Source organism: Erpetoichthys calabaricus, chromosome 2 (genome assembly GCF_900747795.2).
Source record: "Erpetoichthys calabaricus chromosome 2, fErpCal1.3, whole genome shotgun sequence".
Classification (NCBI taxonomy): domain Eukaryota; kingdom Metazoa; phylum Chordata; class Cladistia; order Polypteriformes; family Polypteridae; genus Erpetoichthys; species Erpetoichthys calabaricus.
The window spans coordinates 311,369,369-311,396,648 of record NC_041395.2 but is presented as its reverse complement, the minus strand read 5'-3'; the positions used below and the strand labels follow the sequence as shown (position 1 = coordinate 311,396,648).

Sequence of the window (27,280 nt, the reverse complement as noted above, 5' to 3'; positions counted from 1 at the left end):
TGACTTCACAGCAAATGTGAGGCGCCCATTCCTTGTCTTGATCACCAATTTTGCAGCCGAAATACAGATGATAAGCTTTCTTCACAAGAGCAGTCATCCAATGCCAATGAGGTGCAAGTGTATATTCGCCACAGATCTAGCAGAATGTATCGCAGCTGTTACGACATTGATGAGACATATCGCCCGACACCTAAACGTCTATAGCCTCAAGCTTACATACTGTTATATTGCTACAGATACCATACTTTACTATACTAATACTATACATACACACTATCTATATTAACCAAAAGATCAGGATCAGTGTATGCAAGCCAACTTTATAGCATGCTGAGACAGCGTCAAGCTCGTTCAGACCTACCCAGGCATGCCCAGGATGTCAACTTCCACAAAACATCTTCCAACCTGGCCTGATTCCATGCCTGGACATGCCCAGGCTGTTCAATCCGTTGTTGATAAGTCACTTGCGGGAGTGAAAATGTTTGGATACAAATATAAGAAAAAATCATGACAAAACTGAAGATTTCTCAGAAACGGTACGTGATGGGTAAACTTTGATGTGTTGTTCGTGATCAGCACCCAATAATCTATAAGAAACATCCAACAGTGTTCAAGAAGCAGTGTGCAGTGATATTAGAACATTTCCCCTGATCTGATTTCTTCTGTGACTTTTGTGATTATTGAGTCAGAAATTGGTGGTAAAGAGCATGAATTAATAATAATAATAATAATAAATTTTATTTATATTGCACTTTATATTACATTAATTGTGTCACTTGTGCATATGTGTTCCTGCCTGGGATAATTTTTTGGCACGTTTTAGGCCTCTTAACACCAGGTGGATGTCACCTAAGCATTGTCTTTGACCGTGTGCTTCCATTTATGGACATAGTGTACCCTTTTTCAGTCATTCTTTCAGTACTGTAATGCACTCTGCGACATTTGTGGAGCCATACTTGTTTTGTGACAGTAATTTGTGTATTTGGTTGTTGGAGAAATAAAGGTGACGGGAGCAGAAACATTAAACAAAGCCAAAGTTCTGTCCTATCATTTGTTGCAGCCAATTTGCTAATCAAAGAAATGTAGTGATGAAAACAGAATCAAAAGTCAAGTACCTGGAATTCTAAAACCCTTTAACTACACAGGCACATGAAACATTGACTTTGAAAAGATCCACAAACTCCAATAATGGCATGTCGGAATTGCCACTTATCATAGCATTGCGTTAATGACGTTAAGTACATCACTTCTAGATACACGCTTCGTAGCAACTTACACTCTGCTGTGACAGTGGCACCCCAAAATGGTATCTAATTTAGTGGCCTCTAAGTGTATAATATTTAGTGTTTCATTTAAAGGGTTATTATAGGTGTGGGGGGTCATTGTCATGTGTACAGAGTACAGTGAAATACTTGCATGTCGATTACCTTACACAATCGACACACCACCACCCTCCGCCACCATGATTGGTGAATAGAACAACCTTATCTTGACGAATCTGCCTTTTTGAAAAGCATCAGAAGATATTTGTCATTAACAGTCAAACAAATAAGGAAATTTATATTAAACATATTATGGTGTACTTCTCTTGCAGTTTAAGAAATTACAAAAGTTGATTCTCGATAAACACACTCTTTTTGTAAAGCAGTTATTCCACAATCTCGATTTAGGAATTTTGTTTGGCCAAAAAAATGACCTGCTTTTGTTGCTGTTGTGATGGGTTTTCCCTTTATAAAAAAAAATCAGTTGAAGCTCTGGATGATTATGAGGTTGCTTTATTGATACCAAGAGTGCAAAGCATAGATACCTAAAGCAGATGTCAGGCAGAGCTGACACAGTATTGAATGCATGAGTATGTATAAATCCTGGACATCCTACAGTACTTGGTTTAATCAGAATTTTACTGCTTGTTTAAGGCAATTCTTTTCAGTCTGTCCAGGTTAAATAACTCCTAATCTTCATGAACTGCAGAGATATGACCTTTGTGCTGCTGAGTCCACACTTAGCTTGAAGTAAAACTTTGTTATTATAAAACATTTGTCCTTTACTGCCTATTTTTCAGATCTGGTTTTACACCAATGCTATTTTTGAGAATGCTGGCATTCCCAAACCTCAAATCCAGTACACGACAGTTGGGACAGGAGCTATTGAGGTCATCGCAGGGCTTATTGGGGTGAGTTGAACATTTCCTTTGTGAACTGTAGTCTTTATTCGGGTGAGGAGGCAGCTCTGGATATGAACTGATGAGTCCATTTTGTTGTCCGTTGTCACAAAAACGACACGAAGTCATCAAAAAGGTTTGGGGCTGCCATCCGTAAAATGTGTCTTGGCTGCAAAAGGGTTAAATAATTGTGAGATGCTCACAAGTACAAGTCCAAAAATAGAACTGATTTTGGTTGCTAAAGATGGTTGCTTTATATGCCAGGAAAGGAAGTGACGTCATCCGTGGTGCTGGAACCGGAAGTGACATCATCCGTGGCGCCAGAACCCTGCAGGATTTCCTGTGGATGGTCTGCAAGAGATTGAGAAAGAAAGTCAGTGCACCTCGTTGCTCCAGTTTGCATGAAAGAGGTAGTGTTTGTGGGACGCAATTCCCAGGGAGTCCACTAGAGAACCATTCTGCTCTCTCAGATTGCGAGGCTGTCTTAGATGTTTCTACGAGCTTGATAAGCTCCTCCATGTGTTTAAAATCTCCCCAGGCCAGCTGGGTGAGATATTTGGGAATATTCTTTAGTAACAGGAAACAGGCTACCTGCTGCACAATCTGGAATGTAGTACATTCAAAAGGCCGTAGCCATTGTGTCACTTGTTCCCAGAGAGCAAAGGCTTGCTCCTGGGTCGAATTCCCAATTTTTAAAATTTTTCTACCTGCTGGCCTGGGGATACCCCACATTTAGCTTGGATCTTGATCCCAGTAGGGTGAACAGCTCTGTCCTCCGAGAGAGCATAATAAGCCCCCTTTGTTTTCCCCATAGTAACCAGCCCACTCCTGTGTGTGTCTCTCCCACATGTCATTTTCGTTATTAGCCCAGTTGTGTATATTGGGAGCAGAGCCTGTACCGGGTCTTTCCAGACCACGGGACGAACCCCCACCCGGAAACTCGGGCCCTAGTACTCTCCCACCTGGTTATACTTCAGGTCCTGTCCCGGTTTCTTCTGGGCTTTATATATCCTGCCGACTATGCCGTTATCACAAAAATGACACAAAGTCATCAAAAAGGTTTGGGGAAGCCACCCATGTAATGTGTCTTGGCTGCAAAAGGGTTAAATAATTGCAAGATGTTCACAAGTGCGAGTCCAAAACAGAACTTTTTTTGTTTGCTAAAGATGGTGGCTTTGTATGCCGAGACCAGAAGTGACATCATCAGTGGCACCAGGACCCTGCAGGATTTTCTGTGAATGGTCTGCAAGGGATTGAGAAGGAAAGTAAGTGCATAATTTAGAAGTTTTCACAGTTTTAAAAAGACAAAAAGATGGGTGTGGAGTAAACATTTGAGTGTAGCTACTTTGAATTTTTTATTGTACTTTTGCCCTCCTTACCACCAAGTCTGTTTTCCAAGACAGCTATGCCCTACTTTTTGGCAGATTCTGCTTCTTAACGGGGATTTATATGCCACTCTGTTTTTTGCCTGGCACATTTTTTTATTCCTCTCTCAACACTACCCGTCCATCCCAAAACATGAAAAAAGCCCCACTGTGAACGCTTTGCTTGGTGGCTAGTAAGGTGATTAGCACTTGGTTACAAAGAGCCAAGCAGTAAGCCCGCACTTAGTCAAGAGAACTCATAGTCCTGTCAGCCTAGATTGGGCCTTAGTGGGCAGGCAAATGGCACCCCAAGGAGACCAAGAGATTGGTTATAAAATTACAGCAATTCGTTCTGCTGTCAGCTTTTTACAACTTTTTTTTTTTTTTTTTTAATGCCTGTTTTTTTCCTGTCTGTTTCTGTGAATCATCCCCATCTCTCCTCCTGGAAGACAAAAGGTCATGGATGTAGAAGTTTAGCGTGTTGTTTATTTGTTGCAAGTCCTCTTTTCAGCTGATCTTGTTCAATATGTTGTCAAAAGACCAGGAAATGAATTGTCATCAACATTCTAGGCAGAACGTTAATCAATTGAGCTGTCCTGACACGGCATTCACTCAAACCGAAAAGTCATCTTTGCTTGGTATACCGGCCTGAAATGCAATGGATTATAATTGCATCTCTAGGTCAGTGTTCAGAATCCAGTACCAATGTGTTTGGGGCTGCAGTCCATTCATAATGTCATCCGTACATAAATGTTTAGTCAGTGTGCATTTATAAATGCAGTGCATGCATTGAAATTGTAAATTTGCATATCTATGTACAGTATATGGTATGTGTATCTATGAGTATGTGTAATTATATGATATTTATATTTCATATATTTGTGTGTATACAATATTGTTTTTGTATATAATGTAATAAGATCAAGCCCAGATGGCAGACTTCTGCACCCAGGCAAATACCAAGGAGGCTAAAGAAAAGCCCAAATGGTGCCTCTCTTAACACAAAATACAGAGAAAGATGAACCCTGAGAAAGTACAAACTGGAAAACCACAACATCAGGGTTCCCACGCGTCCTGGAAAACCTGAAAATTTTGAGGGTTATTTTCCAGTCATTGAAATGACCTGGAAACTGATCGAAATGGCCAAATGTCCTGGAAATAATCTTTCTTGTACAGGAATTTTATTTCTGTTTTCGCTTTTTAATTTTTCTGTTTGAAACAGCTTGCTGTTCGTAAGTCTAGATATGATGACAGCTGAGCTAGGTCGTGGCCTCTGCTGCGCAATGTCTCCACCTACTGAGACATGTATAGGCAATTATATTTATAAATGATTCTTTGACTGGTGGCTCATTTGATGGAGTATTGCCAAAGCCCCTCTTGCAGAATTGCAGAAATGCCAGGATGCGATATGTCCAATACCTTGATGATGAAAAAAAGAAGAAAAAGGAAACTGAAAATGACAAGCAAAGAGAAGAGCTCTGAAATCACAAAAGTGGCAGCAGAGAGACAGAAAATAATCACTAGCATTGAGGCAATGCAAGAAGAAGCAGAGGGCGGCACGGTGGCGCAGTGGGTAGCGCTGCTGCCTCGCAGTTGGGAGATCTGGGGACCTGGGTTCGATTCCCGGGTCCTCCCTGCGTGGAGTTTGCATGTTCTCCCCGTGTCTGCGTGGGTTTCCTCCGGGTGCTCCGGTTTCCTCTCACAGTCCAAAGACATGCAGGTTAGGTGGATTGGCGATTCTAAATTGGCCCTAGTGTGTGCTTGGCGTGTGGGTGTGTTTGTGTGTGTCCTGCGGTGGGTTGGCGCCCTGCCCAGGATTGTTTCCTGCCTTGTGCCCTGTGTTGGCTGGGATTGGCTCCAGCAGACCCCCGTGACCCTGTGTTCGGATTCAGCGGGTTGGAAAATGGATGGATGGAAGAAGAAGCAGATGCAATGGCAGAGAAGGCCGAGAGAAAACAGGACTTTACACTGCTCACAAAATCTAATGCCTATCGTAAAAGTGTTGCTGGAAAAAAAAAGAAAAAAAGAAAGAGGTCATCGGTCTGGATGCAGTTTTATCAGACCTCAAGGAGCAACACCAGCATTGTTTCTAATCCTAGGCCTACACCAGATAGATAGATAGATAGATAGATAGATGCCTTTTTCATAGGTTACACTACAGTGACTTATAGATTTTTTTTTTTTTCCCCCAATATACTGGAGTTCAGGCTCTTATCCTTTGTTCCTAGTATTCTTTCTAGTTTAACCAAGTTTTCAACTCAGGAATTGATGGCAAGGCTATCATGATTTAAAATGGATGTATTTTGCTTCTTTTCCCACAAAGATAAGTTTTTTATTACAATCTTTGTCGTTGACTTATGCAGATTCTACAGCTGCTGTATTCCCAGTAAAGCTACCAGTTGAAAGTTAACTCTGACTTTGTTTTGTCGCGTGCCAGTTGTTGCATATATTAGTGTTATAGATAGATAGATAGATAGATAGATACTTTAGGCATCATACACATGATATAGGCAATAAATTGGCTTTATGCAGTTTTGTTTAATACAAACATTGTACATAAATTTATTTGATACAAACAATGACATGTAATATGCAAGTAACTTTTACTGAAATTAGGTCACTATGGTAGTGTAGAAGAAGAATGTTCTCCTCAGCACCATGTATTTTGTGTGTTTAGTAAATTAGAATCTTTATAATAACTATTTTGTAACTTGCCAGTGAGAGACGCTTTGGCTTATGAACTAACAAAAATATGTTATTCCAGGGTTCAGGAGAAATAGTGTCCAGATGAATAAAATCTAAGCTGTTTCATGTTTTTCCCTTTCTCAGAGTGAATGTTTCAGGGACAAGGTCACAAGGCTGCAGAACTGTACATGTAGTTTATGCAAAGGCGTCTCTCCTGTGCTTAGCTTCCAAAACACAGATAATGCTTAGCTCAACAGACATATTGTTTAACTTTACTGTTTTGATAAGGATGTTCTTTCTGTCTTATTAATCATGAGATGCTGAAGTATAAAAAACCCCTCCTGGCTTTTGATCAGGGTTTTTGAGCTTTGCGGCAATAAGTTATACTCTTTTGAATCTCTACTTACTGTGACTCCAACTTAATAAACAGGAGAATTTAGAAACTATTACCTGTCTGCTTTTCAGTGTGCCTTTTTCGTCCACAGTAGCCTATTTCATGGTGTCATCAACAGCTCTATACTGAACATTATGGAATTGCTCAGTATATGTCAGTGTTTGGATAGTTTTCCACAATCCAAGAGGCATTTATTTCTTTAAAAGAGTTTTGCAGTTTAAAAAAGTGTGTAACAAAAAGAGGTCAAACAACTCCATTATACATCAGTGCATTAATTGGTGTTACCGTTATGTAATTTAGCATATCGGTGACACTAAGTCCCTGCATAATCAAAGAGAAATTAAAATGGCGTTAAGCCTGCGACTAAAGTGTATGACTGTATGACCAGATCCTGTCATGAATTTCCGGAAAAAGCTCCTGGAAATGTCCTGGAAAATGATTCCTTAAAAAGAGTGGGAACCCTGAACATGACTAGCTCTCAAGGCCTGCCTAAATGGCTACTATGTCTCATATTTTAGTTGCTCCTCAGTGTAGTACCAGTCAAGTGCCTTCTCACCTCCTGTCTCATTTTTTGCTGACCCTGCCAGTTCAGCCTTTGTCTGACCTTCACACTTAATAGGCAATTTACGGGCTTTTATTTCCATCCATGGAATACTTCCAGTCAAGCCCAGAGTTGCCTCTGGGGTCAGGTGGCCCTATATATGTTCTCTTAATCACCAGATTTGAATTTCCTGTAGAAGCCCCTGCACTTCTGAGTCTTTAGTTGTCTTTAAAGAGCCAATTCTGCAGGGCAGCTCACCAGCTTCCTGTTCTGTTAGACCACATATAAAGTGTGTGTGTGTGTGTGTGTGTGTAAATATAGAAATATTATTGTCACAGATAGGCTTGTGTCCTGGTTGAGGTGCTAGGTGTTCCCTTACCAGGCATGAAGGGCATGAATATGGAAGCATCAAGCAGTTGAGCATCCTGAGGAAGAAGTGTAGCATTTCTTCCTGCAGCCACGAGGCTGGTGTGGAAGGATAATATAATAGATGGACAGACATCCCATCCAAGTTATGTTATGTTCCCTTGATTGGCTGGCCGGCCATATCAATGGTGGCTCTACTTAAGAGTTGGATATGCACCCGACTTGGATGGGTGCTGTTCATTGCTTCGCTAGGTGGCAGTGATCGTCAAATGTGGCTCCTCTTTGAATGCCTGATGGGTTAACTAAGACCTACAGTTCTGAAGGGCAGCCGTATTGGGTTCCTCAGGTGCCGTCAGAGGGCGCTACTGGGAGTGGACTCCCTTGCTTTGTGATCTTACCCAGAAGTGCTTCCTGGGTGCAATAAGTACTACTGGGTCTGGCATAAGCAGCCACTCAAGGAGCAGAGAGGAGGAGGTCAAAGTTCATCTTGGAGGAGTGGAGAAACTGAGAAGAAAAGAATGAAAGAAAAGACGTTTTTGCAGTGCCCTATTATTAAAAAAAAATTGTCTGTTTAAGGTATTTAATCAAAATATAAGGGTTGCTTTGAACCTTGGGCTGGCGTGTTTGGAGTTGCATCAAGAGTTTGAGGCTCTGCAATATACAGTATAATCTCTATATATACACTTTGTGAATGATGTCTGTATGTGTGTCAGTGGACATTTTAGTGCCAAAATCCTGCTAATTCTGAGCAAAATCACTCGGAAGAATTTTACCTAAAGCAATATTTATATATTTAAGAGAAAAAAAAGCCAAATGAAATCCACTTTGATTTAAAGGTATATGACAATAAAATGTGAAAAGCTCTAAGGGGGTGAATACTTTTTTATAGGCACTTTATCTCTTTGCTTAATACGTTTTATTTGTATTTTCCACCTAGATGTCTGTACAGTATTTCATTTATTTTTATTATATATTTTGTCTGTTTACTGATTAGTTGATATCTTAATGTACTGTAAAATGTTGTTTCTTGTACCAGCCATACAGGTTCTGAATTTATCATAAATTCTTAATTTACACCTTCAGTCCTGCATTTGTTGAGCACACAGCCATTAAAAAATCAAGAGGGTGACCGGCGCCTGTCCATTAGCTAGATGCTCATTTTGTGGTACTGAGAGCCACTTAGATGGTATGGTAATTAAGGATGTTGATTGGTGCCACTTTTTCTGTCTTGGTGTAGTGTGTGCAGAACTGGCAGACACGCCTTGTCTTTCCTTCGGTTTTCTCCCAGAATTCTGTAGGGACTTGACTGGCAGGATCAAATTGACAGAGATGTGTGTGTTCATATTTTGCATCTGTTGCAGTCAGCTGACACCCATTTTTTTGGGGTGAGTTCCTCTCTTGTTTTAGTTGTAACCAGAACAGGATCTTTGCCCCAACAGTGGAATTCCAATCAGTTTATTTTTATAGAATGCTAGCCGAAGTACCTGGTATATTGCCTGGGTATAAATAAACAGTAAAAAGTCTTTTGGAAATTCATCATGGCTTAAAGCAATCCACAATGAGATACAATAATTTACTCTTAGACAAAAGCAGTAATCCAGTGACCCAATGAAATTATTTCCCAAATTAGTTGAAGAAAATGATATATCTGTAATTGGATTAGATTTTGCTTTGACTATTTGTATGTGCTGATGACGATGCCCTCCCATCAAGCAGTGGGAGTGCCCTGGGGCTGAGGGCAGTATCCACTTCAGTTTTTGGGTTGCTCACCTCACATTACAACCCCTCTCCCCATTATGCCATTTTAAGTTGCATCAATGGCAACACACATGGAAAACCTTTGTGAAAACTGGTTCGTCTATTTTTGCATGATTGGTGAACAAATGAACAATTGTGATTTTATATATACAGATAGCACCTTTGACTGAGTGGATGACTCCAAAGTAAAAGGCAGAACAAGCAATTGTTATACAATGAATGACAAAAGTCTATTTACACTAAATGTTCTTTTTTTGGAGTAATAAGATGGCAGAATAAAATTAGATGATCTCTGCTAATTAAGACTTGCAGCAGGATAACACAGTCTGTAAAATGTGTGCATATGAAATGGTGCAAAAGCTGCAAGACAAATGCAGTAAACCATTATGTTATAAAGTGTCATTCTCGGAGCATGCGTCTTCTTAAATGTATAAGGTAACCCCAGGGTCAAAATGTTGGGTTGGGACATGGTCTATGGTCTTCCACTGATCGCATAAGGGAAGTTTGCAAATTTTTGGTCCAATAGTATGGGTGTGTGTGTGTGTATATGTACAGTATGTGTGTTTATGGGAGTGTTTTAGATGTTTGTCCTATGTATATAGCTGGGCATGCATGACTCCCAACAACTCATACAAAACCATTGCAATGCTATCAAAAGAAAAGACAAATGATCTCTGTTATACGCACATACAAGTTCAACTGGACACATGTTTGACTAGTACACGGTGCAAGTAAAATTCAGAGGTAATACTAAAAGTGCCAGAGAGCTTGCTGAATAAAGGTTCTCAAATGAAAACACCATTAACAGGTATTTGGACGTGAACCCAGTACATGCAGGCTTAAAAAGAACATCAAAATAATGATCCACCCCCTCACCCACTATACAGTTAGGTCCATAAATATTTGGACAGAGACAACTTTTTTCTAATTTTGGTTCTGTACATTACCACAATGAATTTTAAATGAAACAACTCAGATGCAGTTGAAGTGCAGACTTTCAGCTTTAATTCAGTGGGGTGAACAAAACGATTGCATAAAAATGTGTGGCAACTAAAGCATTTTTTAACACAATCCCTTCATTTCAGGGGCTCAAAAGTAATTGGACAATTGACTCAAAGGCTATTTCATGGGCAGGTGTGGGCAAGTCCGTCATTATGTCATTATCAATTAAGCAGATAAAAGGCCTGGAGTTGATTTGAGGTGTGGTGCTTGCATGTGGAAGATTTTGCTGTGAACAGACAACATGTGGTCAAAGGAGCTCTCCATGCAGGTGAAAGAAGCCATCCTTGAGCTGCGAAAACAGAAAAAACCATCTGAGAAACTGCTACAATATTACGAGTGGCAAAATCTACAGTTTGGTACATCCTGAGAAAGAAAGCAAGCATTGGTGAACTCCGCAATGCAAAAAGACTTGGACGTCCACGGAAGACAACAGTGGTGTATGATTGCAGAATCATTTCCATGGTGAAGAGAAACCCCTTCACAACAGTCAACCAAGTGAACAACACTCTCCAGGGGGTAGTCGTATCGATATCCAAGTCTACCATAAAGAGAAGACTGCATGAAAGTAAATACAGAGGGTGCACTGCAAGGTGCAAGCCACTCATAAGCCTCAAGAATAGAAAGGCTAGATTGGACTTTGCTAAAGAACATCTAAAAAAGCCAGCACAGTTCTGGAAAAACATTCTTTGGACAGATGAAACCAAGATCAACCTCTACCAGAATGATGGCAAGAAAAAAGTATGGAGAAGACATGGAACAGCTCATTATCCAAAGCATACCATGTCATCTGTAAAACACGGTGGAGGCAGTGTGATGGCTTGGGCGTGCATGGCTGCCAGTGGCACTGGGACACTAGTGTTTATTGATGATGTGACACAGGACAGAAGCAGCCAAATGAATTCTGAGGTGTTCAGAGACATACCGTCTGCTCAAATCCAGCTAAATGCAGTCAAATTGATTGGGCGGCGTTTCCTGATACAGATGGACAATGACCCAACACATACAGCCAAAGCAACCCAGGAGTTTGTTAAAGCAAAGAAGTGGAAAATTCTTGAATGGCTAAGTCAGTCACCTGATCTTAACACAAATGAGCATGCATTTCACTTGTTGAAGACTAAACTTCAGACAGACAGGCCCACAAATAAACAGCAACTGAAAGCTACTGTAGTGAAGGCCTGGCAGAGCATTAAAAAGGAGGAAACCCAGCATCTGGTGATGTCCATGAGTTCAAGACTTCAGGCTGCCATTGCCAGCAAAGGGTTTTAAACCAAGTATTAGAAATGAACATTTTATTTCCAGTTATTTCATTTGTCCAATTACTTTTGAGCCCCTGAAATGAAGGGATTGTGTTAAAAAAATGTTTTAGTTGCCTCACATTTTTATGCAATCGTTTTGTTCACCCCACTGAATTAAAGCTGAAAGTCTGCACTTCAACTGCATCTGAGTTGTTTCATTTAAAATTCATTGTGGTAATGTACAGAACCAAAATTAGAAAAAAGGTGTCTCTGTCCAAATATTTATGGACCTAACTGTATATTGCCTTTGATTCCTGCATGTCTAATCATTTTCATCTGATGATGACACCTGGTAGGTTGTCAAAAGCTTAGCAATTAAAAACCATTTTAAGATGCGTGATTCATTTTCTCCGTTTGTGGATTACTGGCTACAAATATGCAAACTGTATCACAGATGATATGTATATTCTATATACCCTCATGGTACAGCAGGATCAAGTTTTGCACTGGTGTTCGTCTTTTAACTTTTTTAGATGTTAACTTGTTTTCTGTGAAAATGTTTGTATTTCTCAAGTGGCTTTCTTTTTTTCCCCTCCCAGTGTTTTACCATTGAAAAGCTGGGACGACGGCCTTTAATGATTGGAGGCTTCAGTTTCATGGGAATGTGCTGCGCGGGGATCACTCTGTCATTAATTTTGCAGGTATGTGTAAAAACATTCAAAGCAGAACCAGTTGTAGTAAGACGATTTAATTGAAAACATTTAAAAAATATGTAAAGATGATAAAATATACACTTGGTTGACAATAAACAAGCAGTTATATGAAAAGTAACGAAGATACATGGGGGCACCAACCCAAAGATGGCATACAATTATAAGGGAGTAAAAGAAAAAAAATCTAGTGGTTTATAAATCACAATGGCATAGAAATAAAATACAATTATGGAAAAAAAAATCAAGAAAACATTCATAAAAGAAAGAGAGAGGTTACAGTTTTAGATGGGCAGTGTAGAATTCATAAGAACAAAAATGAAATCCCAAGGAAAAAAAAAAAACAAATTTACCAACAAAAATGTTCTTCAACAAAAGAGATTACAATAATGCAAAAATGATAAGCAGGCACAAAACAATGCAAGAATATGAAGAGAAGAAAATGAAAAATAATGAACAGGTACAATTAATTACAAGACAGTACTGAAGAAAGGCTAGGAGAGCACCGCAGTGCACAAGACACACAAATACAACAGCTGAAAGTAAAGCTGTCAGTGTGGAGACTGGTCCTCCACAGAATAAGAGATGGATTAGTTACAAATCAGGCAGAGAGTGGCACCGTAATATACAGCTGATTTAAATTTCAGCCAGTGCATTTTGTAAGACGGTCTTCATCGGGGCTTCTGTTGAAAAGAATATGCTGTACATATGGATTAGTGAATTAAAATTAGAAAAGAAATGACAGCAATAAACAGAACCAAAAGTTTACTTGTTTAAATATCTACATTTATATGTTTGGGTTTCAATAGATGAGTGTTTTGTTTTTCCTTTTTTTTTTGTTTCCTAATATATACTGTATTTTTTCATATCATTACTTTGTCTTATATTTTTTTTTAATATTTTTTGTATTTTTAATTTCTTTTTCTAAGTGATTGTCAGTCAGTTTCTACCCTTTTTTGCATATGTACAAGGCTGATTTATTTTTATTTAAGTGTGTGTATGGTGATTCTTTATATTGTTGATGTGTGGTTTTTACTGTCATTTGCTATACTATCTTCCCTTTTGGTTTAGTAAAACATCACTTTTCTTTATTTTGCTCGGTCCTTTTTGTGTCTTTTTATTATTTAAATTATTCTATAAATGTTGGTTCTCTTTTTTATTTTTCATGATTGTTATTTTTGTTTCTGCTATCCCACCATTCCATTTCTAGTGAAGCTGCTTGTTTGATGTCACAAGTTGAGTTATTGCCTGATGGTCTTTGGCATTCTATTTTGGATGTGGGTCATCACACACCCTATCTGTAGGTGGGGGGTGGTCATCTTTGAACATTTAAATGCCAAATTCTGTAGCAGGTTCTTTGCAGATGCCCAAAGACTGGCTGGTGGTCCTTATTATATGGAAATGCCCAATTTAGATGCTTGTAGAAAACATTAAGGTATGAGCAGGTTTGCTTTTGGTCTGCCTGGAGTAAGGGCCAGCCTGCTATCATTGTGTTTATTTGTTTGTTACTGTAGTAGTGGTAAATGTGTTGTGTATAGTGAAATTTTTACTTGCATGTTCAACCAGTGTTGTCATTTCCTGTTGCCATGATAAACAAGAATGTTTTAAAACAGAAAGCTTCATTAAAACACACACACACACACACACACACTCAAATCCACTTGCTTGTTATACTCCTTATATGTTCCAGTTGCTTGGCACCTTGTGGTACAAGCCATAGTGATTAAACCAACTTGCAGAGCAAAGGTTCTCCGGTCCAACAGAACCATATCATATTTGAGGATGTTCTCTTCAGCATTGACATCTTAAATGTGGCAACTAAAGCTGAGCAAATTTTGTTTTGCCAATCACCCTTCATTATAGTGTACATTAATAGAGCATCAAATGCAAAAATGCATCAGTAGCTCTAAATACTGCATACCCAGATACAGTCCTGTTTCTTTGAGACCCACGCTTCATGCAGCAGCACTAGTCATGTAATTCCTACACACGAGGCATTGCACATTTTTTTGTTTCTCACAGCATCATGTGCGGTGGTGAATAGGGAGTTTAGAGTTCACAAGGTTCTTGTGCCACCCTATGCCAGAGCACGAGGACACGGCAGCTCATTTACTTGCGCTGTGTGGATGCGTCATTGTAATAGCCTAGGAGACACACTTCCTCTCTCTGCATGGACACTTATGTGGGTCCCTGTGTTATTTCGGAAGCTGCATACTATTGGGAATCCTCATCACACCAGGAAAATCGATGATATCCTGTGGTTCATGTTCATTTAAGAAGAGTGCAGTGTCTTAAAACAATACATGCTGCTTGTGTCTCCTGTATCCTTATGTGGAAGGGGTTGTTTGAAAATAGTATAGCTGTTTGTTTGTGTTTTTTTGTAGCAGATTTGGCACAGCACAGGACACCCACCACTTGCTGCTGTAGTTTTCTGCAGATGAGGTTGTGCACATGCATGCTTCTAGGTGGTTTAATGGTTGGAGTGTATTAAAATACAAGGGGGCTCCGCCCCCTGCTCGCTTCGCTCGCCTACCCCCGGTGTTGGGTAACCCGAAATACATTGATGAATGTATGAGATATATTGGAGTGTAAAGGTGTAGATGACGAACAAAGGAAGTATATCATTAATCCTAATGAATGTCCACTAATAGTGGACTCATTACAGAATGCGTTGTCAGCTAATTGGCGGAATTGTTTAGCGGCCGTCTGTCGTTCCTTTCTTTGCCGTTTATCTATTGACTCTGCTGTTTGAGAGGTGCATTGTAGGCGCCTACGTTCATTAATTGTATTCAGGCGGGCTCGCTTCTGTATGTCCGTTAGTTGAGATGTTTCGTTTTGGAGCCGTGACTCCTTTGGTTGCTTTGTTTGAGAAGTGCGCTGTAGGCGCCTGCGTTCATTGACTTTATCCAGGCGGCTCGTTTTTGTATCTCCGTCAGTTGTGGTCGTTCATTTTGAACCCGTGCCTGCTTTGCTTCCGCAGTTTCAGACGCACGTTGTAGGCGTCTATGTACATTGTATTTGTCCATGCGGCCTCGTTTTTGTAGCTCCATTAGTCGAGCTGTTTGGTTTTGGAGCCGAGACAGTTTTGCTTCCGCGGTTTCAGACGCGCGTTGTAGGCGCCCACGTCTATTGTTTTTATCCATGTGGGCTCGCTTTTGTGGCTCCGTTAGTTGAGCTGGATCGTTTTGGAGCCGTAACCGTGACTCCATTAGTTATCCGTTGTCTACCGTTAGTAATATGGATAATTACACTTACTGTTAATACGGAGCGTTTTCAGTGGTTGTACTGTTAATAATGCATCACTGTAATGTGATTCACATATGCTATATGGTTTGGACGTGTGAGGATGCCGTACGTTTAATACGGAGAGTTCGTTTATTCTTATTACCCGGACCATGCTGTATAGTGTGGACGTTTAGTTCAGAAGCGCGTTGTAGGCGCCTGCGCCTTTCATACTTTCTCGCGCCTTCCGTACTATCATTGTGGACCTTTGCGGACCCCGTAGTGTCTTCCGTTTGACTCTGGGGTGCAGTGCAGAATCCTCTTTTCTGTGTGGCTGTGTCGTTAGTCGTTAGCTATGGGCGCGTTGTTGCTTCATGTCCTATTTAGGTTAGTTGAGCTCTTTCGTTTCTGAGCCGTAACTCCTTCGTTCGCGGTGGATCAGACTTCACTTGCGGTTTATGAGATGTGCGCTGTAGGCGCCTGCGCACGATGTCTCCTGGGTCCATCGCTGAGTACCTGCGTCTGTGCCTTCCGGTTTACCATTCTCGGTTAGTAATATGGATATATTTCTTTAAAGTTTTTGAGAGATGGAAGGTTGATATATTGTGCGTGCAAGAGACTAAATGGGAGGGGAGTAAGGCCAGGTGGATCGGAGGTGGATTCAAATTGTTCTATCATGGTGTGGCTAGAAGGAGAAATGGAGTAGGGGTTATTCTGAAGGAACAGTATGTCAAGAGTGTTCTGGAGGTGAAAAGAGTGTCAGACAGAGTAATGATTATGAAGCTGGAAATTGGAGGTGTAATGATGAATGTTGTTGGTGCATATGCCCCGCAAGTTGGGTGTGCAATGGATGAGAAAGAATATTTTTGGAGTGAGTTGGATGAAGTGATAAACAGTGTACCCAAGGGACAGAAAGTGGTGATTGGGACGGATTTCAATGGGCATGTTGGTGAAGGGAACAGAGGAGACGAGGAGGTGATGGGTAGGTCTGGTGTCAAGGAGAGGAATGAAGAAGGTCAGAGGATAGTGGATTTTGCCAAAAGGATGGACTTGGCTGTGATGGATGCGTATTTTAAGAAGAAGGAGGAATGTAGGGTGACGTACAAGAGTGGAGGAAGATGCACACAGGTAGATTACATCCTATGCAGAAGAGTCAATCTGAAGGAGACTGAAGACAGCAAAGTAGTGGCAGGGGAAAGTGTAGTTATGCAGCATAGGATGGTGGTCTGTAGGATGACTTTGGAGATCAAGAAGAGGAAGAGAGTGAGGGCAGAGCCAAGGATCAAATGGTGGAAGTTGAAAAAGGAGGACTGCAAGGTTGAGTTTAGGGAGAAGGGGAGACAGGCACTGGGTGATAGTGAAGAAATACCAGACAGTTGGGAAACTACAGCAGATGTAGTAAGGGTACTTGGTGTGACATCTGGACAGAGGAAGGAGGAAAAGGAAACCTGGTGGTGGAATGGGGAAGTACAGGAGAGTATACAGAGGAAGAGGATGGCAAAGAAGAAGTGGGATAGTCAGAGAGATGCAGCAAGTAGACAAGAGTACAAGGAGATAAGGCACAAGGTGAAAAGAGAGGTGGCGAAGGCTAAAGAAAAAGCGTATGATGAGTTGTATGAGAGGTTGGACACTAAAGAGGGAGAAAAGGACCTATACCAATTGGCTAGACAGAGGGACTGAGCTGGGAAAGATGTGCAGCAGGTTAGGGTAATAAAGGATAAAGATGGAAACGTACTCACAAGCAAGAAGAGTATGTTGAGCAGATGGAAAGAGTACATTGAGAGGCTTATGAATGAAGAGAACAAGAGACAGATGAGGTTGGATGATGTGGAGATAGTGAATCAGGAAGTGCAACGGATTAGCAAGGAGGAAGTAAGGACAGCTATGAAGAGGATGAAGAATGGAAAAGCCGTTGGTCCAGATGACATACATGTGGAAGCATGGAGGTGTTTGGGAGAGATGGCAATGGAGTTTTTAACCAGATTGTTTAATGGAATCTTGGAAAGTGAGAGGATGCCTGAAGAGTGGAGAACACGTGTACTGGTGCCAATATTTAAGAATAAGGGGGATGTGCAGGACTGTAGTAACTATAGGGGGATAAAATTGATGATAAACAGCATGAAGGTATGGGAAAGAGTAGTGGAAGCTAGGTTAAGAAGTGAGGTGATGATTAGTGAGCAGCAGCATGGTTTCATGCCAAGAAAGAGCACCACAGATGCAATGTTTGCTCTGAGGGTGTTGATGGAGAAGTTTAGAGAAGGCCAGAACAAGTTGCATTGCGTCTTTGTGGACCTGGAGAAAGCATATGACAGGGTTCCTCGAGAGGAGCTGTGGTATTGTATGAGGAAGTCGGGAGTGGCAGAAAAGTATGTAAGAGTTGTACAGGATATGTACGAGAGAAGTGTGACTGTGGTGAGGTCTGCGGTAGGAGTGACGGATGCATTCAAGTTGGAGGTGGGATTACATCAGGGATCGGCTCTGAGCCCTTTCTTATTTGCAATGGTGATGGACAGGTTGACTGATGAGATTAGATAGGAGTCCCCGTGGACTATGATGTTTGCTGATGACATTGTGATCTGTAGCGATAGTAGTGAGCAGGTTGAGGATACCCTGGAGAGGTGGAGAAATGCTCTAGAGAGGAGAGGAATGAAGGTCAGTAGGAACAAGACAGAATACATGTGTGTAAATGAGAGGAAGGTCAGTGGAATGGTGAGGATGCAAGGAGTAGAGTTGGCAAAGGTGGATGAGTTTAAATACTTGGGATCAACAGTACAGAGTAATGGGGATTGTGGAAGAGAGGTGAAAAAGAGAGTGCAGGCAGGGTGGAATGGGTGATTTGTGACAGACGGATATCAGCAAGAGTGAAAGGGAAGGTCTACAGGACGGTAGTGAGACCAGCTATGTTATATGGGTTGGAGACGGTGGCACTGACCAGAAAGCAGGAGACAGAGCTGGAGGTGGCAGGGTTAAAGATGCTAAGATTTGCATTGGGTGTGATGAGGATGGACAGTATTAGAAATGAGTACATTGGAGGGTCAGCTCAAGTTGGACGGTTGGGAGACAAAGTCAGAGAGGCGAGATTGCGTTGATGTGGACATGTGCAGAGGAGAGATGTTGAGTATATTGGGAGAAGGATGCTAAGGATAGAGCTGCCAGGCAAGAGAAAAAGAGGAAGGCCTAAGAAGGTTTATGGATGTGGTGAGAGAGGACATGCAGGTGATGGGTGTAACAGAACAAGATGCAGAGGACAGAAAGATATGGAAGAAGATGATCCGCTGTGGCAACCCCTAGCAGGATTAGCTGAAAGAAGAAGATGATTTAAGGCTTATTCTTTGTTTAAATTATTAAGGAACTGGTCAGTTCCTGTGGTACTTTTGTTTTTGAAGGAGTTTATTTTCATTAACATCTTACTTGGAAAGGTGCCGCACTTCCATTTTGTTTTATTGTTTATGTCACTGTTTTGAGCAACTGTTGCTATGTCATTTCTGTGTGTTGTTGGGTGCATGTTTTTCGAGGTGTCATTCCTGTCACACTATATAAATCGACACTCTAGTATTGTTAACAACATCCGTGTTTCCAGAAAAAAGTCTTAAAAGAAAAAAGCATTTCATGTTTTTGGACTTCTTTTTGGTTTAATAATTTATCTGGAAATCTGTCAATTTTGAGGTAATTTAACATTCTGGCTTTGACCCATGTTTTACTTTGTCACTTTCAATTTTGATTCCACACGTTTCTTATTATCCATTTTGCCTCTTCCATTTCCTGATCTTAAACATTCTACTGTTTGCCTTGCCTTGGCATAATAAGTGGCATGGAGTAAAGTCCTCTGCTGAAACAGCCCTTGTGTGAGCATGTGAGCGAGATTACATTTAAAGTACTACTCTACCCAAACATGATATTTTTGTATATGTTACTTAGCCCATATACTGTAATATGTCCGAGAAAAAAAATTACGTGGAGAATGAACATAATAAACTTTCTGATAGAGTGGGAGCCAATGGCCACCAACACTGGACAACAAGACACAATATAAAACTGTCCATGAAAAAATTTCACTTAACTCGTGTTGCATAATCCATATTAAGTCATTCAGATTTATGCTTACAATGTGCAAAATGCATGTATTTTTTGTTAAAATATTGTTAAATATTGCCTGCTGAGAATGAAAGTATTCCACACACAGGAAGCCCCTTCTCACAGGGTTAAACTCAAGACTCCTTTCCACCTCATTCATTGGTCAAGAGTCCTATCTTCAATTCAAAAGCGTGACACCATGTGAAGGGGTTCCTCTTTGTAGACTACTTTCGTTTTCCAGATGCTGTGATTTAACAATATTTTACCAAAAAGTACACATTCTACATGTTTTGAGAATATGACTGGATGACTTGACATGTGGATTATGCAACACAAGTAATATTGGATTTTTTTATGAATGTTTTTATATTGTTTATTGTTTTTTCAGAAATGGTGTTATGTCCGTTCTCCATGAAAACATGAGTTTCAAATTTTTTCTTGCCCTTCACTACAAGCTACATGGAGTAAGTAACATTAAAAATATCATTCTGATTGGAGTATTCCATTAAGTGACCATATGTGCTCAAATGTATGTGCACATTCTCTGCTAATGTATGTCCTCAATATTGTGTCTGTCTCTGATTCATCTTCAAGATTGGAACTTCCATGATTGCCATCATAATTGGCAAAGCAGGGCATTGTAGTAACAGAACACCTACACCACAACAGACTTCACACACCTCAACAAAATGTCTGCCGATAATACACATGACAGACCGACACATGCTGCATAAAAACACACAAATCAGTGCTTGTTAAAAATGATCATAAAAGCACACATGCAAATGCAGTAACCATGTATCTCTGTGTACACATAGATGTGAATCGACTTTGGGCAGTAACGAGAGTGGGAAGTCCAACCTTTTTGCACCATTGCATACCAGTGTGAGTGAGACAGAATGAGAGCACACTAAACTCCCGGCTCACTCTTTCTTGCATGCCATGACAGTGAGAAAGCCAGAACGAAATGGCCGTCTGTTCGGCTGTTTCTTCTGCACCACATGTCATACTAAGGACAGAGTGCGAGAATGACAAACCCTTCATGAAAATTATGTCACCTCGCCCGCTACAGCACTTTGAATTTCTGCATTCTGCTTTCTTTTTGAGGTTTGCCAGTTTGTGTAAAATTTAATTTGCAAAAGTTGAGTTTGTACTTCATTTAAATTTTTACTTACATTGTGATCATTTTTCTTTTCTCCACAGCCTAAATGTGTCTTAAACCTCTAAATGTTTTTTCCACACCACATCATTTGTCTGTCAGAACACTTTTGATCCCATTGTAATGGACTTTTGTAACTTCAGTTGGAATCGTCTGTGCTGTAAAAAAGAGATTGATAATTGGATTTGCAGTTACAGAGAGTGACCATTGTGACAAAACCTTCAACGCAATGATGGGCACCTTCTTTATATAACTCCCCTTGCACTATTACAAAATGAAATGCAGGAATCTTAAGAAAGAATGCTGTCTCAGAATAGCATGAACTGAAAGAGCTCTTTTTACTGAGAGATCTTACAATATCAACATTACATGCCATGGTGGTTGGAGGGGGTTCTACAAGTTTAGAAGTTCAAATGACATCCCATCTTCAAAAGCTTTCCTCTTTTTCTTTTCCCTCCCCTGGTTTCTTTAGACTCGTGTTGCCATCATGCGCTATGTCAGTGTCGTTTGTGTGGTCGGGATCATCGCGGGATTCTGCATAGGACCAGGTGGGTGACGTGAACTGGAGGGCAATGTGTTGTGTTTCTCTGGTGCCCCTTAATATCAGAGAGAGAATGTCTGCCACGTGCACTTATAAATGTTGGTCTGAATTTGATTTGGTAGTGGTGGGTTCATTATTTAGTATCTGTAGGGCAAAGATGTTATAATTCAATAAATGTGTGGAATTGGGAAATTAAAAAAAATGTTTTCAGGCACCCCTGCTTTGGAGAGGGTAGAGAGTGTGTTGCAACATTCATTCAAACTGCAAGAAACTCTGTGTCCTAAAGGCCTCACCATCAAATGCATTAGATTAATTTTTATATAGCGCACCTCTCACCAGCCTAGCACATTTAAAAAACATTAAAAATTATATTGCTGTATATATGATATACTGTGAAATGTCATGAAGTGCTGGGGTCCTGAGGGCTAACCTCATGTATTAGCCACTAGTTGGCTAAGGTGCGATTTGTTTGGAGAAGCAGAAGCAGTCATGCTGAGCTCTGCTCTCTGCACTGTTGGTCTTTCAAATGCTTTAATGCTGTCCAAGGCAGAAAGGCGTTTGGGGGGGTTCGGGAGGTGGGTCATGGTGGTTCTTCTGGGTTGGAGAATCTTGTCTATGGGTGAAAAGCAAGAAGCCTAAACCACTGTGTCACTGTGTAATTTTTTTCCCCTCATCATCAGCTGTACACTTGAAATTCTTCCCAATAAGTACGGACGTTGTCTGAACATTTGACAGCTAAATGCGCATTATGCCAGGCATTGACTGTGTGATGTTTTTTTCCTCTTTTTTTGTCATGATTTCAAAGGCCCAAGTAGGTACACACAACTCATTGACCCAGGAAGGGATGTCAGTCCATTTTAAGACACATTCACACTCATAGTCACTGAACACTTCTTCATTCTCACGATAAGCAAGAATGTATTAAAGAAATAATCCCATTTTTTTCAATTTTATTTATATGTTGCTTATACCATGTACTTCAAAATGGTGGCCAAGAAGAACAAGTGCTTGTTTTCTTGGAGAAAGTACATAGAAATTCTCCTAAACAGGATCGATAAGTGACCAACACTGCACAGTGGCAGATGTTGTGAAAAATGTCCACGGGGAAAAAGAAAATAAAAATTTCACGTTATTCATCTCACATAATCCACATGTCTTTCATACTATTGATAGCTGAAAATGTGCAAAATGAATGCATTTTTGGTAAATTGTTCTTAAATAGGTGCTTCCTTAATTATTTGCCTGTATGTAAACAGTAAACTCAAAGACTCAAGGGAAGGAATTTTTGAATTGAAGACAGGACTCTTGACCAACAAATGACAGGGAGAGACTGGTGTAAGAGAAAGACAAGACTACAATAAACAGTTTGTGTACCACCCTGGTAACCCTGCTTAATTAATAGACAGAAAACATAACAAAATCATGCCACAACTGTGGAAAGGTCTTTTCAGACACAAGTGCAGGATAGAACTGATCTAAGATGGTGGATCTCCTGGCAGAAAGAAACCGGTCCTGGTAGACAAACACTGGAAGTGACGTCAGTGGTGATAAAACTGTCAGTCTTCCCATCTGCAGAAGGAGAAAGAGAAGAGACATGATTACACAGCACCAACCCCTCGAGCAGTGGGTTATTACCATTACCAGAGCCATTAAGCTGTCCCTTAAGCACACGCGTGTGACATTGGCCTTCAAGTCAAAAAATTCCTTCCCATGAGCCTTTGACTTTACTGCTTACATAGACCCTGTCAATTCAAGAAGTAACTACTGTGTTTAATAGCATTTTACAATTTTTTTTTTGGCCATGTTGTGAGCTAGCAGCTGTATAAAAGACAAGTGGATCATATGATCATATGATATGATTTTCTCACTTTTGCATGGACATTTTACACAACGCTTGCTACTGCTCAACACTGGTCACTTATCAGACCTGTTTATAAGAATCCTCTTATGTACTTTCTCCAAGAAAACGTGAGATTAATAATTTTTCTCTAGCACAAGGACAAAATACATGAGGTAAGTAACATTAAAAAAATAATTTTTAGGTAGAGCATTCTTTTAAGGTGAAGAAGTTCATTTTAATTAATGGAAGATGCAAAGCAGCTAGCATTCGGTCCGTCCATCATTTCAACAATCTGCTCAACCAAGTCTAGGTCAAGAGGGATAGAATCCCACCGCAGCAGCGCCAGATGCAAGGCAAGAACCAACGGTGGCAGAATGGCATTCCATTACAGGGCACCCTCGCACACACACTTAGCCAATTTAGCACCAGCACTCCTTTTAGAAAGAAGATATGTGTGGAAAAACAGCCATGGCAATACCGCAACTACTACTACTACTACTAACCAAACACACACACAGTGTTAGGTGCTGGAGGTTATACAGTACTTTTTTATGTTTGTAATTAATTCAGACCACTTTGCAGAAATGTGTTTCCATTTTGCCATTAACAAATCCTTTTTCTACTGATCAGTCTCAAAAATGCCAAGACATCCAGTGTAATTAGATGTTTTATGATGAAAAGATAAAATGTGAAAACTTCCAAGGAGGTGAGTACGTTCTATCAGCCCAGTGTCTCTTGTGCCTGAGACTCTCATTGACATCTCTAAATTGGCCCTGTGCTCATCTGGTGTCCTATCCAGGATGGGCTCCTGCTTTGTGCACTGTGCTGCATGGGAGACCCCAGCTCCCTATCACAGATGGATGACGAACACAAAGGGCACACCTTGACACTTCTTGCGGCATATCGCAGCAGCCGCATTTCCTCATTCGTCTTAAACAAACTGCTTGTTGAAACATTCCCTGTGGGGAAACAAAAAAAAAAAAAAAGTTGGAAATTGCCGAAAAGCATTATCTCTGTAAAAATGATAAATGTGAGCCTGAGTGGTTTACACAATTGATGTATTATCAGACCCTCCAACAAATCTATAATTCATCCTCAGTCGAGAATTTCTATCGCTGTAATTACATCTTTAATTAGGATTTTTATGGCTCATTGTTCATAAACAATGATGAATATGACTTTTTAAGACAAAATCCAGCATGAACAATGAATATCGTTCTGGGTTCCTTATAAATTTGACTGCATTAGGCCTCCTTCTCTCAATTATCATGCAGAAATAATGAAGTGGCAGCTTTGCTTGTTCCAAAAACTCATTAGTTTTGAGGAGGGGAAAAGAAGAAGAAAAAAAAAAACACCTAGCGCCTGCTTATTTTTCAGTTGTAACCAAAAGGGATTAGAAGCTAAGCACTGGAACAGTCCATAGTTTGCAGAGTCGATATGCACAGGAAACAAGTGGATCATTAGGCCTCTGTTTTTATTCACATTGACTGCTATATATTAACTGCAATTGTGTTTAGCTGCCTTTTAGCCAGAATTGTGCGGCATTTACTGGAGGAGGCAGGAACTGAAAAGTAGGCACCTCTTCTTTTTGTTGGTGTGATAAAAGTACCCAGATCTTTAAGCTACATTTGTTGCTAATCAAAAATATGAAAATATGTGTTGGAATAAAAATGAGGGTAGATATTTTTATATGTGAAAACAGCAAGGACAAGAAGGAATAATCAATGGGAGACTGCCATAGTAAACAACTAGGTGAAATAATTAAAGATGGGATTATCCCAGGGAGAAGGACTAAATGAACAGCTGTGTAATATAACTAAAAATGGAATGATTGTAGGGAGATTGCTAAAACAAATGGCACATTTATCTACTATATAATAAAACACTAAGGTCTGTGTGTGTGTGTTTGGTTCCTAAGAGTAATCTGATGGGCGAGTTTGGCTGTGGTGATGGGATCCAAAGAGTAAGTGTGAGAGTGAGACACAGGAGAAGGAGTAAAGCCACACTGAAAGTTGCCTTCAATGACTGAGAGTGTAACAGCAGACAGGAGACGAGGAAAGACGCCTTGAAATTAGTCTGAGAATCGGGCTTTACAGGAACACACTCGAGATAGGGAGCGCCAGTCAAGAGAGGTTTAGACACACATGGTTATTGAGGAAAGGTGCTGAAGGTAAATGTAGGGTAAGAGAGAGAAAATATTTTAAGTTTATCCTATTACCTGCTAGTAAACTAATATAAGGTTACTCATAGTGTGGGTACATCAGCAAACATGAGCTAGAAAACAAAGGAATATTCACATGAACATTACCATAAGGTAATTAAAAAAGGGGATGATCATAGGGAGGTATTCACAATAAATAGTGACATAATTTAATGAAAGAAGTAATGGTCATTGGGAGATTACATCAGTGAATGGCAAGAAAATCTGATGAAATGGAAGAGGGATGAACATGAGACTATTAACAACGCAAATGGCACTATGAATTAATAAAAGAAGGGATGATCATTAGGAGATTACACAACAAATGAAAGCATATATTAATAAACAGATAATCATGGGGATAGTTCTTTAGAAAACAAATTAAATGGGGAAACAGAAGGGGATTTTCACAGTGTCATTATCACAACAAATGTGTGTTTCTTAAAGAACAAAAAAAAGTACCGTCTTTATATATTTACATGCTAAGGGTTGTCCATGTGCTACACAACTTGAAAACCACTAGGCCTTGAACCTTGATCTTGGTCTTAATTGACAGCTTATGACGTGGTAAACATAACCCAATCCAGTAACTGGAAGTGAAGGCTACCTTGATGAAAGGAACAGCAGCACATGCGTGCCACAGGGCTGACAAAAAAAAAAACAATTGTGACAACATCTGCTGTCAGTGAAGCATATTGCACAAGCTGACTACTCGTTTTCATCACAAGCACATGTCATACACTGTGAGTGTAAAATGAACTCATAGATGTATAAAGAATTGGAAGTGTGGGATACTGCTGCTATGTAATTGGGCTTTGGGTCCTTCTCACAGCAAGCGGCAGTGTGGCCATGCAATCCTGGTCTGGGGGTCAGAGTGTTTCCTAGTTATGTAATAGACTGGGACGATTCAATGAAGATCAGTATAAAAATAGTGTATAAACTAAAAATGGGTTAATCATAGTAAGTGCAGTCTAGTAAATGGTAATAACTAGTAAAAGAGGTAAATACTCACAGGAGAAATACCTCAAAGATTCCATCAGTTAATAATTAAAGAAGGGACAATCATAAGGAGATTAGCACAACAAACTGCACAAACTAATTAAAGATGATAATAGGGAAATTTCGACAACGAATGGCAGGAGAGTAAAAAAAAAAACGAAAGGAAAGAGAGATGAACATCAGAATATTACAGAAATAAATAAATTTAAAAAAAGAAAAGGGGTGTGATCACAGAAAGATTATCACAACAAATGAAAGCATAAAGTAATAAAAGGATAATCGTACAGAGGGTTTTTCAGAAAATGGCAAAATAAACTGGAAAAAGAAGGGGGTCCTCATAGCAATATTACCACAACATATGTTTGCATACACTATTGACAGATGGGATGATCATAAGGAGGTGAACACAGCAAAGAGTAGCATTATCTAACAAAAAGGGGTTATCATGTGGAGATTACTACAAAAATTGTGCATAAACTAATGATAGGTTAATCACAGTAAGTGTAGTCCAGCAGATGGTAATAAAAACAAGTAGAAGAAGAAATGCTCATGGAAAAACTTACTTTAAGAAATATCATCATACAATAATGAAAGAAGGGACAATCATAATGAGATTACCACAATGATGAAAAGGAAAATTTTGACAGCAAATGATATGAAAAAAATCTAACAAAAGTAAAGAGATGAATTTTAGAATATTACAAGAAAAACCAATGAATAAATAAGAGATGATCATAGGGAGAGTACCACAACAAGTGAGAGTATAAACTATTAAGTCATAGGAAGAGTACTCCATAAATACAGTGGCATAAACTAGTACAGCTTAGAATATTCATTGGGAAGTTACTCTTCCAACATAAACATAACCTAAATAAAACAAGAATTGATCATAGGAAGTTAGCCACAACAAATAGTGACATAATCTAATTAAGGGAAAGAATTAGTATAGGAAGATTACTATTACAAACATTAACAAAGAGCAGACTTATGAGACAATTTAAAATATTAGTGTGCACAAAGTTTGCTGCA

At 39.9% G+C, this 27,280-nt stretch overlaps 1 protein-coding gene across 1 annotated transcript in view; it reads left to right on the top strand.

Annotated features, from left to right (window-relative positions):
* Window positions 1–27,280, top strand: part of slc2a15a (solute carrier family 2 member 15a) — a 74,486-nt gene that overhangs the window by 41,092 nt on the left and 6,114 nt on the right. The window contains exons 8-10 of the mRNA XM_028795910.2: window positions 2,063–2,173; window positions 12,106–12,207; window positions 21,144–21,219. Coding sequence (XP_028651743.1) covers window positions 2,063–2,173; window positions 12,106–12,207; window positions 21,144–21,219 — 289 coding nt within the window. The remainder of the gene's footprint in view (window positions 1–2,062; window positions 2,174–12,105; window positions 12,208–21,143; window positions 21,220–27,280) is intronic.